We start from the raw sequence: 14,412 nt of genomic DNA on the forward strand, positions 1-14,412 counted from the left end.
CTCAGAGACTCATGTTGTCCATGCAGAATGGATGAGTGAATAAAAAAATATTCATTAGTGGAATGGACGGGGAACAATTTGGCTTTTTGTGCAATAATGTCTTTAATTTCATTGCTGCAGCTTGAAATTGTTTTGGATCAACAGTGAAAAAAAGAATGAAGAGCTCCGTGCAAAGGTAAAAACTAAACATTCCTGATTACATTCAGAAAGTTCAGAGCTGGAACAAAGCTCCTGTCTTATTTATTTATTTAAAAAAAATATATTTTTGTTAAATAGTCTCCAAAACAGAGAATCAGATCTAAACAATGCGAACAATTAGAGGTGATGCTTGCAGAAATGGTTCTTCTTCTGTGCCTAATTCCCACTCCTCAAACCCCACACACACAAAACAACAATAAACTTTTTTTTCTATGTAACAGAAAGACAGATGTTATTAATCAATATCAAATACTTTAGCTCAGTTCATATGTAATGGTTTACATAATAAATGTCATTGACATTTACAATGGTTCTTTTTTTCCGCTTTAACAACAAAAGCATAAATTAGAAAGGTCTCACAAATTTTAAACTGTGCTCTAAGTTGACTGGAGAACATCCCAGTTGAATTCCTCCCAGTTTAAATGTGAATTATTTTCAACTAGAGATAGTTTAACACAGTCCATACTCAATAAGAAACAATAACATATCCTTTTAATAATGTACCTTAATCCTTAAATCTAAAATTGGGACTTCACACCATGATGAATTAATTTCAGATGCTGTTTTCTGTTTTCCAGGGATGAAAAGACAACCAGAAATCTTCCGATTCAGCAGTTTCTGTTTTGCTGATGATCCAATTCACACAGTGAAGGTGATAAACATATGATCATGTGAGGAGGAGCAGAGACATGCATCTGATCACGTAGCCGATCTGACAAAACTCTGGAATAACATCAGTGCTGATGACGCACCGCAGAGACCCCCCCCCCCACAGCAGCAAGCGCAGCATGCCACTGATGGAGGGAATCACTTTAGAGGATTAAGACTGTCATCTGTTTGAATTACAGATTACAGAGGCTGCTTACCTGGTCATCTGTCACCTTCAGGCAGCTTTCTGCTGCCTGTCCATATTATTCACTTTTACAGACACAGCAGATTTGTCACAAACTTATTACACTTCAGAATCAAGTCTGAGGCAATGTCAGATTATTTGTATTTACGACTGAAACCAGATGTTTCCATAGAGGGATGCACAACTTGACATGAAATTAGACTAAACGTTTGGATTACCAAAAGTTTTACTATTAGCTCAATTCTAAAGTAAATTAATAAATATTTTCCCCAAGAATTAATTTCAAAATAAACCAAGATGACTTTTCCTGATGTCATGGGTTGATAAACTTCTGATAAAAACAAATGACATTGTTTCTGTAGCTGGCATAAGAGTTTCATTATTCACAATGAAACAAATGCTAACATGGACTAGAAAGAAGCCATTACTCCAAAAGTAACAGAAAAACGACAGTAACTGTAACTCATTCTGTAGTTAACTATTTTGGTACTTTGTAAACAGAATAAATAGCAATTATGGCAGGAACTATGTTTAAAACCTCACTGCACATGCAAAAATGTGCAGTGAGGTTTCTTTCTCTATATATATATATCCACATAGAGGTGATAAACATTTCTGTATCAAGTGCGTTTTGTACATTATTTTTAAATTTAATCTTGAATGTTCAGTTTTCATTAGATGTTAGTGGAAAATCATCTTAATTAAAATAAACAAAGCCTTGAATGCATTGGTTGGTTTGTAATTAATCTACACAATGTGTTTCATTTAGTGAATTGTGTAAATGAAATAAATTTACTGCCACATGAAAACCTCTCCCACCCACCATAAATATGGATATAAAACATCTAACTAACCCATTCGAAGCCCTAATGAGCTTCAAATAAATGCAAAGAATTGTTATGAATATTTTAATGTTTATATACTTGCCTCTAAGCAAATATAGATATAGGTTTATCCAATGAAGTGCAGTACTTTGTTCAGAACTAGAAAGAAAGAAAACAAGTCTTATGATCACTAACCACAGTGAATGTTGTATTTTTGCCTGACTGCATTTCTAAGACACTGATAACTTCTGAGTCTTTGACCTTTTTCCTCAGATGAAGCTCAGTCAGGAAAAAAATAGTTTTATGCATTCTGTAGATCTCTTATTTTGCAATCGGAAACATTTTTTTTTTTTTTTACTGTGAAACTGGATGTTTTCAGTGTTTCTCGTGACTGCCCAGAGTTTGGAGGTCAACCAACGAAAAAACAGAAGAGGAGGTTTGTTGTGGTAAGGATGGGATTCGGATTTTTCAGGTTACAGTGAAAATGTGCTGAAAGTAAAAAAGAAAGAGAGAAAGAGTCTGAGCTTAGCTACTCCCTCCTACACGCAGAGTAAAGCCACAAAACCTTGAAGTCCACCTACACATCAACTGCACATTCAGAATGGATTCGATTATTTGTATCACACACACATTTCCTGAAGCGGTTCACACATTTCTGACCCTGCTGTAAACCACGTGGACCGCAGATGCTCATTGATTCACGCGTGGTGACCTCTCGCTGCTAAACTGAACTAAACTGAACCACCATCAGTTCGTTCACTCCATCCTCAGAGCAACACTTCTTTGATTTCTGTCTCTCTGTCCATCTCACCGCTCAGCCCACTCTGTTCTCTCACTATCTGCCTCTTCATCGCTCTCCAGCTCCCTTACAGCTGATGGAGCTTATCACGGACAAATAGGCTTAGGAGCTTTGCTATGGCAACGGCGAATCGTAAAAAGCTGCATAAGCACTTCGTCGGGGGGCCGTGATCCAATGCCTCCCCTTGGAGATGGTGCCCTCAACCTCCTGCAACAAGTAAAGGCAGGCCAGAGAGGCTCCTGGGAGGAGGAAGACTACGAGGAAGAGGAAGGCTCAGAGAGGTGGAGATAACGCTGAGAGAGAAGAGAGAGTGCATCTCTCTTCTGTCTCTGGTTTTTATTTAGGCTGCCCAGCTGCCTCGCTGATGTCCGACGACTTTGACACTTTTTTCCCTCTGTGATTTTATTCCCACTGGAGCCGGACAGCAAACCTGAGAACAAGAATCAAAGGTAAGAAAAGAAAAGAAAAGAAAAAAAAAAAACGAAAGGTGATTTTCTATTTCAAGATTTAAAAGATATTTTTCCGTTCTTTTAATGAAAAGTAAAACAGGACAGTGTTATGAAAATTCGCCCATTTCCAGTTTGGTGCTGTAGCTTTTTTTTTTTTTTTTAAACTAGAAAGAGAAAATCAGAAAAAGTAAATCTTTGCAGTAATTGCTCGAGATGGATGGACTGATTTACTTATTTATAGTTACTTGCTGATTTTTGATTTTTTTTATGTTAAAAATGAAGAATTTGCAAAAGGTTGCAAGATATGACTAGTTGGCTCAGTATTTGAAAAACTAATTAAGGACAATGCGCCGTTTGCAATTCAAAATATTATTATAATTTTACTTTTTGCACATTAACAGACAGAATGAAAACTAGAAAAACTGCTGGAAGACGATTTTAGTCTTATAAGCAAAGCAGTGATATATAAATAAAACAAAAGATAAATTAAAAGAAAGGGAAAAATAGTGTACTGTATAATAACTATGATATAATTGAATTGAAAGAATTTTTTGCTAAGTTCCTTGACACAGCATTTGTTTTGAAATGGAACTATTTATATTCATATGTATATATGAATATATAATATATATAATATATATAATATATTCATAATAGACTAAGTTGAACTGAATTGAATTATTTATTTACTTGTTTACTAAAATATTTTAGCGGCAACTAAGGGAAAGAATCACTATTTTTCTCATTTGCAAGAAATTGTAAAGCTTGACAATAAAGACATAAAACTTTGTTCCCTCAATAGTACATATTTTTTGCTATGAAATAAAACATTTTGTAGATGTTTTATAATGTTTAAGAAGTCTATTTGGAGATCTTCTTGCCATTCTTTTGGATGTATACACAGAATGCAAGTAAACAAATCACAAAACAATCAAAAATGATCCTTCAGATTCTCAGACTTTTGGTGAAAAACTTACATAAATCACTCTATAGATGCTGGACAGTGTTTGGTTCAGATTTTCAAATGATTTGAAATGAAAAGACAACAAGGCATCTGATGATCTGCCGCCATATTTACAGGTCAGTCACCTCTCTGCTAAACCTGCGGCTGCGGCACTAATCTCACCTCGTCTGTTTGGAAACCTTCTAGCTGAGCATGTTGACGATAATCTGACCTGCAAGCCCTAAAAAATGCAGCAGAGTGAAGCGTGAAGAGCAGCTGTGGTTTAGACGACAGCATGAGCATGACAGGAAGACAGAAAAGAGGACAGGCCACATCTAGGAGTTTTGTTTATGTCTTTAGATTACATTGGGAATTCATGAAAACAACAGAGAAACTTTATATTCTAAGTGCTGGGACTTATTCATGCCTAAAAACAGGACAGATTGCTCAAACCTCTACTGCTTTTCCCCCTTTTACCATCACAAAGAATAATCAGAGGCTGTAGCTCTCAACATAGAGCAGCACAGTGATTGTAGTACCTGATTAAATCTTTCATCTCAGTCATTACACATCAATCAGCTGCCTGCACTCCAGTTTTTATTTATTTATTTCCTGCACTAACAAAAGAATCTCAATTGAAAGACTTGATTATGGCTGTAAGCAAATACAACACCTGTTGAAGAAAAAGAGACTGGAGGATCAAAAGGAGGATGTTGAACTTTGGTCAGAGGATTAAAATTCACATAGAGGAAATTCTATTAATTAGAGCAATAATAATAAAGTAAAAACACCAACACAATTGCCTATTTTATGATTATTTTTTATGTAATAAGATTTAAATAATTTGTGCCAAAACAATTTTCCAGTCACAGGCCTTTTAAAAAAATTTTATAAGCATATTCATGCTCTGCATTAGCATATTTTAAAAAAAAGTGTCTATTCGTTAAAACATCTAACTTCTTTTCAGATTTATCATAAGCAGAGGTGAAACTGTGAGTCCAGCTGAAATCACTCTTCTAATACAAGCAGCAGGCTGGTTTTTATAATAGAGATGCACTTTTCTTGATTATTGTCATTTTGTCTTAACAGATCTTCCAGGATTCCTCAATTAGCATCAAAACTACCTTATATGAGGAGTAATCGCTGCTACGGCTACTAGATCTGAGATACCAGTTTTCTAATTCACTAAGAGCTTCATGGGAAGTGGTTCAGGAGTGAAAGCCTGTACTACTCTACTCTGTATGGTGTTCATCACTTAATGCCATGCAAGAAAAAGGTTCTGCCAGGAAAATGTGTTAAAAACAACCTGCAAAAGCAAAACAAAAGTGTTTGGCATGAATAAAATTCTATCATTCTGGGTTGGAGAAGGCGTTTCTCTGAAGTGTTACAAAAGCAAATTGTATGATTTACGGCAAAATACCCGTAGCAACGTTTGCCAGAATTTTACTGTAGTAAATACGACCATAATGCATGAGAGCAACCATCACTTTAACAGTACAGAGCTACTAAAGTTTTGATTTGCTTGTGACAAATTACTTTAACAGTCACAAAAATTCAGGTTTTTAAAAAAATTTGTTTTTACGGCCAATAGCTGTATAAACAATAGTTATAAACCTGATTATAGTAAACTCTTAAAAACATTTTCATTTTATATTTGATTTCATTCATTCAATAATAAATATGACTAGTTTATGGAACAATTAAAAGAAATCCTGAATGAAAAGGAGCTGAAAGAGGAATAAATTTAGAATATCTCCCTATTCACATCGAAATAAAATTAGCTATTTAACTCAGAAATGGTAATTTTTTTGCACTTGTATAGTTCTTTACCAAGCACTTTTTTGCTGCATTCACACATTGTTAATTTAAAAGAAAACTCTAATCTATATATGTTTTACAGGTACTACTTCCACACAACATGTCAGATATAGAATAATCAGTTAAGTTATACAGAATTTGCAAAGCCTTTTTGTTCAGTAATTACTTTATCTTATTTAAAACAAAAATGGTTTTGGATATTTTAACTTTTATAAGGTTTATGTAAGACTTCCATGAAAAATGTTCACCAATAGGAACACCCTAAAACTTAACTTTTGGTATCTCAACTCCTTCGACATAATTAGTTGAGATCGGTGAAAAGCACATCAGAACTGTAACTTTTATGCTACAGATTTTCCAAGAGTTAAAAAAAAAGAAAAGAAAAAAGCATTTATTTTGTTGCCAATAAGAGAATAAACCATGTAGGTGGTAACTTTCCATCATTTTTATCCTCCAGGACACGGTGACGGAGGGCAGGTCCATGGCCTCCTGGTTCAACTGGAACGAGCCGTACCAGCGGAGCCCCCGCAGGGACCCGGCCGACGTTGTCTCCAACACCCTGATGCTGGAGTTCAGCTGGCAGCTGAAGGAAGCAGAGCGGCTGCAGAGGGAGAGGGAGAACGAGTACCGGCGCTTGAAGACTGGGGTGGATTACAGCTGGCTGGCCAGCACGCCTCGCTCCTCCTTTAACATCAGCACCGGGGAGAGGCTGGCCCTGGAGGACCTCTGCTCCAAGGTGCCGCCCCCCTGCTGCGGCCTGGTCATCCTCAAGTAAGGGAGTCAAAAAATGCCACAAAATTTTACAACGGCTTTTTTTTTTTTTTTAACTGTAAAATAAATAAACATTCTGAGATCTAATGAAAAATATCAGCAATAAGGTTGGGTGATTGTCTGAAACTTGGTTTTGTTTACATTACAGCATTTACAAATTAGAAAAAAAAATGGTAATGGTACGCAAGTTTGTACTTAAGGGTCTTTTTAGAAAGACTTTTTGGTGCAACAGCTGCAAGTATTTTGGGGTATTTAAGAAGAAGAAGAAGAATTACTTTATTCATCCCAGCAGGGAAATTATTTCGCAGTTACAGCAAGAATTTTTTATACACAGATTAACACACACACGACGGGAGTTGCATCTGCAGGCAGCCAGCTGAGCCGGCGCCATTTTTGAAGGAGGACAAAGGTCATCGGGAACAGGAGTCTAAGGCCTCCAAATGTGGGGCGTGCTAACCCCCTGCGCCACCACAGCACCCTAACCCTGAAAACGACTAACCCTAACCCTAACGACTGAAAACATGTTTATGATGACATATAAGGCCATTGTGGATAGAAAAATAAAGGAAGAGGACATTTTTGACCAAGAAATTTGAAATTTAGATTAATCTCAGAAATTTTCTAGAAAAAAAACTTATAAAATTCATAAAAATAATTTTTTTTTGACACCTTCAGGGTGTCAAACTAATTTTCAATTTAAGTTAAATCAAGGTCAAGAATGTATTTAAAGGGCCAGATATGACAGAAAGCATTGATAAAACTATTTAACAAATCAGCAGTTTTGTCTATATAGTACCATAATACATGAAGATGAAAACATGTTTAATATTAGTTAAAATAGAGTTTGATCTTTTATCAGTGCTTTTATTTATTTTTTTGCAGTACAATACTCTCAGGTTGCTGAGACACAAGTATTTGTGCCAAAAATGACAAAACATTTTTGTGCCAAAAAAAATTTTAGTTTCCAAACGACTGAAACTAGCTCTATTAATGGGAAATTCAACTGATGAGCTACAAAATAAAAACCCAGTGGTGTTTTTCCTGTTTAAACAGAAACATTTTAAGTAACTCTAAGCATCAGATTACTTGAGGGAACTGATCACTGTGGCTCTCTTCTCTGTCGTCTGCCAGGCGTTAATCTGCAGTAGAAATGTTCTGAGTTCACCTCGCCACCTGTTCTTGGAAAGCTGCTGCCGTCTCAGATGTGTTGTTAGAGCAAACAACACCTGCACCATGTTGTTTTTGCTCATTTATTCACTGTTTACCGGTTATTATAACATTAACTATTCAAGCATGTTATAGTTTGCTTTTTATGAACTTTTAACCTATTTGTTACCAATAAGAGAAAAGAACAATGTTTCAGCCTTCAAATGAAGGAGATTTCTGATGTAGTTGGTAAATTATAAATACCACAAAGCCAAAACAAAGGGCAAAGGGTTTGGAAAATTTTTAAGAAATATTCTGTTCTTAGAACTGCTGCAGTTGGGCGAGTTAAGAAGAAATATCACATAACATAAGAAACAACTTGCGCTTAAAGCCTTGTTAAGGCAAAGCCATCTCCTGTGGGGAGGCAGAGCGGTAATTGGGAGATTGGCAGGAGTGTAACGTTCACACAGGTGGGTGGGAGGATAACTATTATCCCGAGATGTTGTGTTCCTTGTTTCTCATCACTTTAATGTTTCTGTTCAAACCTGGCTGAGAATTTCGCTTAATAGGACCGTGTGAGTAGGTTTAATTTTCTGTTTTGTTTAAAATCTACCTGAATGAGAACACCTTGGCAGCTGTGACTCATCCTGTTCTTGTTTGTGGTTGAGATTATGGATTACTGCTGGTCGCTGTATTTACTTGACAGTATGTGAACCCTGTTTTCAAGTTTTTAACTCTGTAAAGCTCAGATTTATGGCTGTGGTTTTCTTTAAACTTCTTTCCTTAATTACACTGTGCACACAGGCTCATGTAAATATAAAGTCCCCAATAAGATTTGAATGAAGGTTAGTTTGACAAGTCACAGAGAAACCACAGACATTTTGAAACCATCAATAAGCTTCTGGAAAAACTTCGATCAGTTTTCTAGTGAAAATATTTATAGCTCATTTAAATTGTTTGCTTTACAAAAAGTCCACAAACTGTCATCAGGATTGATTTCTGGGCTAATCCAAGAGCTTAATTTTAGTCTGATGCTTTTTAAAACCAGTTTTAATTAATCTTTCGGTTTCATTATCCAGTCAGAAACACCCAACTGTAACCAGGTTTCACGTGTTTAGTTGGTAGTTTGAGGTAAATTAAACTTCTGGTTTGGCTCTGATGTACACCCAGCTGAAAATTAATGAACTTTGTAAAAGCTTGGTCCATTCTAGGAAAACCACATAATTTGAATGACCTGCTATTTCTGATTTAAACAGTCAGGAGTCAAACATCCAGTCAGAATTTATGCAGGACTGGTGTCTATTTAGATATGTCTATTCAAATACTAACAAGTATGTATGCATATATATTTCGCCCAGTGTATAACTTGAAGTCTGTATGCATAAGAAAATGCTGCTAGTAAATTTAGCATATACACTAAAATTAACATTTTTAAGAAATATTAATGTTGTTCCACCCCGAGAAAAAAAAAATCACCGTTAAAAGCTTTAAATGAATGTAATATTTACACATTTGTTGAGTAAAAGCAAACTTCTCAATCAGCTCTACTGATGACACTAACTCTGCTAGTATCGTCTTGACCTTTATTTAAAATTTTACTAACTGGTTGTTGATTGAAAGTAAATGGAAAAGTACGCTTTATTTATCATTTCCTATTCTGAAAAAAAGTTCCTCTTGGCAGTTGAATATTAATGGAAATCTTTCAGCTTTGTTGCCTGAGGAAGGATTTTTATTGCACATTTGTTTATGAGATTATCCCATAAAAAAAAATGGTAAGGCTAGTGTATAACTTAAAATGTACTTTAAATACATTAAGGTTTGAAGCTGCGACATGACAATACTTTTTAAGCACCAACTGCTTCTTCAAGACTGAATATTAAGCAAATCGACACATCAAGTAATCAGAACGAGTATCTAACCACCAGATTTCTCTCCTTTTGTATTCTGACCAGTTCCTGGTTTCTTCATTTCTCCTCACAGGTTCAGGGATGCCATGCAGGCCAACGAGCCCGAGCCGCACGAGGTGTCGGGCCACTTCCGGGCCGTCCTGCTGGAGGTTCTGGATCAGCTGAAGGAGGAGCAGGAGGCGCAGCGGCTGGCTCACCAGTGGAACAACAAGCGAGCCATGAGCATGAACTTCAGGTCGAAGATCAAGATCAACCCGTTTGGAAGCACGACGGGCCTCACCGCCGGGGTGGGCAACGGGACGGGGTTGAGCGACCTCAAAACCGTCTCTGAGGACGTGGAGAAGGGGATGGAGCGGGACGAGAGGTCGCAGAGGGTGTGGAGCATGCCCGATTTTAGATATAAAGGAACCAGCAGCAGCAGCAGCAGCAGCAGAGTGGTCTGATGGTGGGCGTGTGAACAAAATGTGGATTGATGAGACTTTATGTCTAACACGTTCAAGGCCAAGGCAGGATTTTCTCTTTTCTCTCAACCATGTTTTCAGTACTTGAAGCAGTTAATAAGTTGCCTGAGATTATCTTCTGCAGTGATGTCTCTTATTTTGTAGAAATTTGGCATCAAAGCATTGAGGCATATTTATACTGCAGCCTAATAGTATTATTTAAAAATTGTCAAAGTAATTAAAAGTTTTCGTTCTCTTTTTGACGCAAAAGATGCTGCTTGCTTGGTCAAGGCGGAGAAACTAAATGTGGGAATGTATAAAACGGCTTTAAAGTGCAAAATGTTTCTGTAGGAGGGACGCAGTTCGTTTCCATATGATTCAAACAGTGAGTCATCCTCCGTGTGTCAAAACAGCAGGACTGAACAGTGAAATGCATTATCCAAGGTTAGACACCTGAAAGCTTTTCCTCCTGCGCTTTTATTTTCAAGAGGGTTTAAAAGGAAGAAAAGATCCCCCAGAAATATTCAATAAAATGTTTTTTTTTTGAGTAAAATCTCTTCAGTGGTATTTGATGTCCTTCTGTCAAATGGATCTGTACACACCGTCATACAAACATGGACTCAAACTGGTTTTGTATAAAGAAAAGCAATTGTTTTACCACCATTTTTAAAACAAACACATAAGAGAAATAATGAGCATTAATAGGTTACACCTATTAATGCTACTGAATCCTATGGACTGCTCCATCCTCAGAATAAACAAAATAAATCTTATTTTAGAATAAACTGAAAACACTTTGGCTCCTAAAGCCAGAATTTACATCAAAAACTTAATGATTCGTCTCCTTAAATAGAGTTGGACAGCATATTTAAAAAAAAATATATAGTTAAAACCTTATATTTCTTTTTTAATTATGAACAGAAAAAGATGTCAAGCCCTGAAAAGATATTTGCACACGATGCAGACATTTAAATGACACAAGACAGGTTTGTGTTCGACTTGACATTTCGACTGTCCAGACTGAACTGGTAGATTTCATGTTTAAATGGTGTTTCAACCTAAAGCATAGTCAACAAATACCATCTGATCACAAACAAAATTTTCTACATAACAGTTCTTACATTGGACTCAAGGTAGCCACCTGCACAGCGACAAGGTGAAGGAAATGTAGGTATTGAACCGAATGCACTGACTCCAGCTCGCTGCTGCCCCTGTGTGGTGGAAAAAAGTTACTTCAGTTTATCGCCTCTCCTTCAGAAAACTCGTTTGTCTGCTCCAGGGAAGCAGGAGGAGCCATTTCCTGAGTTCTGCGGACGCTGACGTCTATGACCAACAAGAGGGGCGTCCATGGCGGCTTCACAGGGTTGAGTTCAAGAACTCCAGCAGCTCTGCTCGATTTTTATCCCGCTGTTACACACAAATTTCACACCAAGACAACAAAAAACATCAAATTAAAAAACTCAAGAAAAGTGTCTTTTATTTCCTTTAATTATGGGGGAAAAAGGATTACCTGTTTGTCTTTTTTCGACTTCTTTACTTTCATCTTTATCTTCTTCCCTGAAATCATGCTGTACTTTCCTTTTTTTCTGTCTTTCAAATACTGAAAGAAGAAAATTACTAAAATAAAACACTACAAACTAAAAATCATATTAAAAGGAAATAGATATAGTTTCATAGACCTAAAGGTGATCCATTAAACGGTTTGAATTGATCAACTATTCAATCATTATCAATCATAAACTGAATTTCAATTGTTCTGAAGCTGTAAAAATTTTAATCATGAATAAAAGGGGTGAATAAAAATATTTTTAGAACTGAATCCTGCTTTTTCTAAGTGGACTTAAATCCTTCATTTTGTTACTAGTGTTCCTACATTTTTTTTACATTTCAAAATGTCATATTATGAACATTTAAGTACAAAAAAATCTTTGCTACCTTAGAGATCTGAACCGGTCGTGATTTGTCATCCCCTCCTTTTGTCTTCTTGTCTTTTTTACGCTTTTGCTTTTTCTCTTTCTTCCCTTTCTGTTGCAAAACACAAGGAAACTAAGTTATGCATTTAAAAGGAAAATATATTTTTCCTTTAAATATAAAGAATTAATTCAAGAAAAAAAACATGTTTTTGTTACTTTTTTGTGCTTCTCCTTTTTTCTTCTTTTGGACTGCTTTCTGGATTTACTGCGAGAGTCTGAAAACAATACGAAAACATTACACTAACACAAACATATTGTCTGGTACATAAAGTTTGAGTTTTGACATTCAGACACAAACATTCATTCCTAAACCAGACCATCTGCAATTGATAAAATTATATTTATGTCTCCATCAAAGTTTGGTCTATCACTTAGAACCTGATTTGTATTAATTGCATTGATAACAACACAGTAATAAGTTATTAATCAGATAAAAATGTTTAACAACACTGGTAAACCATACCCATTTCTGAGGGTATATCACATCCTCTGTTATGTGCAAAACACATTTTTCTATTTTCTGGATTTATTTCAAAATTACTTAATATTAAATTTATCATAAAGTTAAAAAAGAATACCAATTAAAGCTTGGACATTTTTAGTCACACTTACCACTGCTGCTAGAGCTACTTCTGCTGCTGCTTGATGAATGTGATGGATCTGAGGAGCTGGAAGAAGTGGAGGACGAAGAGGAGGGTGACGATGACAAGCTGGAAGATGAAGACGATCTGCTGCGACTCCGTACCCGCTTTCTTTTTTCTCTTCCTAAAAAAACAAAACAAAACAGAAACAGAGGGAAATCAGCAACAAAAACATAATTCATTCATCCCTAAGAATTTCGTCTGTCACATCCTCCTTCAAATAATCTATTAACCTCCTCTGTGAGTTTCCTATTTTTCTTCAATGTTTTTTGTCCAATACATCAACAGTCCCTCGTATGCATACGTAGAAGCTTTGCCTCTTTAACTTTGCCTTCCAACAGCGAAGCCTGAATTGTTTTATATTCCTTTTAACGTTAAATATCAAAATGTTCTGCTCTACCACCTGTTTCTTTTTTACACCACCTCTAAACCACACTTCATTTCATTTTTGCAACTATTCAGGGTTCCCAAGCATTTTTCAGAATTCCATACGTTTCAAAACTCAAATATCCTAAGTTTTCTTTAAATGTTTTTTTTTTTAAATTAAATAAAAAAACTTCACAATTAATTTATTGCAGCAATTTCTACAGATGTCAAGATCATACATATGGAACCTGGAAAATTAAGAGATGGACAAACTGGTGAATGACTGACAAAAATAAATAGATGACCAGATGAATAAACTTGTAGATGACAAACATGCATTAATAGACAGATTAACAAACAGATCAATGAACAGGTGGAGACACAAACTGATGGATGGATGAACAGCAAAAACCTGTTTGAAATAAATAAATATTTAAAAAAATACTATGCACCTTCAACTTCTCTCCTTCTTTAGCCTTTCTACAGCTTGTAATATAAATTGCTAAATGAAGAATAAAAGAATCAAACCCCAAAGTCTTCAAAACGCATCTCATAATGAAAACAGAAGTAGAAAAATGTAGTAAGTTGGCTTGTATCTCCATATTTAGCCACAGGGTGATAATGAAATGACGGAGAAAGTAACCTGCCTCTGCTCCTTGACCTCGTTCTTTCATCTGTTCTAGATGAGGAACTGGACACCCTGTGTTCCGTCCTGGTTGACTAGAAACACAAACAAAATCTTCATAGTTTGTATATGGCTGCACATTAGACAAATCAGGAAACACATTTGCATTAAAACTGAACATATTCTTCAAATAATATAAAATTACACACAATGAAGTTCAACTTAGTGGTCTAAAAAGCTGCACAAATAACACACATAAGAGACTTTAATTCGTTAAATGTATTTTCAGTTGGTGCTACAGTACAAGAGCTACGATAGGCTAAAGCTAAAGCTACAGCTGTGCGGGTTAAACAATAGTTCCCGTACTCACCATAACGACAAGTTACTACAGTTAGGACGTCATATAATTATTAACACAAACACTACTGTGGCAAAATGTCTAATTGATATTTATTTACAGTTATCACCGGCGAATTAGCAGCAGCTAGCCATCTTTTTACACATTTTGTATCCCATGATGCACCGCTGGTGGCTACATTCAAAACAACCGGCGCCAGAGGAAAGTGCCATAGCGCCCCTAGTGGCGAGTGAATGACACCACTGCCTTGCTCTTTAGAGGTAAGATTTTGTCAGTTTGACATGTTTTCTTTTTCTTTTTA

General features: G+C 36.0%; 2 protein-coding genes across 2 annotated transcripts; one reads left to right on the forward strand and one right to left on the reverse strand.

Moving 5' to 3' along the window:
* Positions 1 to 2,240: 2,240 nt before the first annotated feature.
* Positions 2,241 to 10,916, forward strand: rd3 (retinal degeneration 3, GUCY2D regulator). The gene is made up of 3 exons (XM_028041152.1): positions 2,241 to 3,123; positions 6,342 to 6,655; positions 9,782 to 10,916. The coding sequence occupies exons 2-3, from the start codon at positions 6,366 to 6,368 to the stop codon at positions 10,149 to 10,151; spliced, it is 660 nt and encodes a 219-aa protein (XP_027896953.1). The 5' UTR covers positions 2,241 to 3,123; positions 6,342 to 6,365; the 3' UTR covers positions 10,152 to 10,916.
* LOC114159082 (pinin) lies at positions 10,610 to 14,306 on the reverse strand. Its single transcript, XM_028041153.1, has 7 exons — positions 14,124 to 14,306; positions 13,776 to 13,848; positions 12,734 to 12,886; positions 12,278 to 12,336; positions 12,084 to 12,173; positions 11,659 to 11,748; positions 10,610 to 11,555 (listed from the first exon to the last, which is right to left on the reverse strand). The coding sequence occupies exons 1-7, from the start codon at positions 14,124 to 14,126 to the stop codon at positions 11,505 to 11,507; spliced, it is 519 nt and encodes a 172-aa protein (XP_027896954.1). The 5' UTR covers positions 14,127 to 14,306; the 3' UTR covers positions 10,610 to 11,504.
* Positions 14,307 to 14,412: the final 106 nt, after the last annotated feature.

This window comes from Xiphophorus couchianus, chromosome 15 (genome assembly GCF_001444195.1).
Source record: "Xiphophorus couchianus chromosome 15, X_couchianus-1.0, whole genome shotgun sequence".
Taxonomy (NCBI): domain Eukaryota; kingdom Metazoa; phylum Chordata; class Actinopteri; order Cyprinodontiformes; family Poeciliidae; genus Xiphophorus; species Xiphophorus couchianus.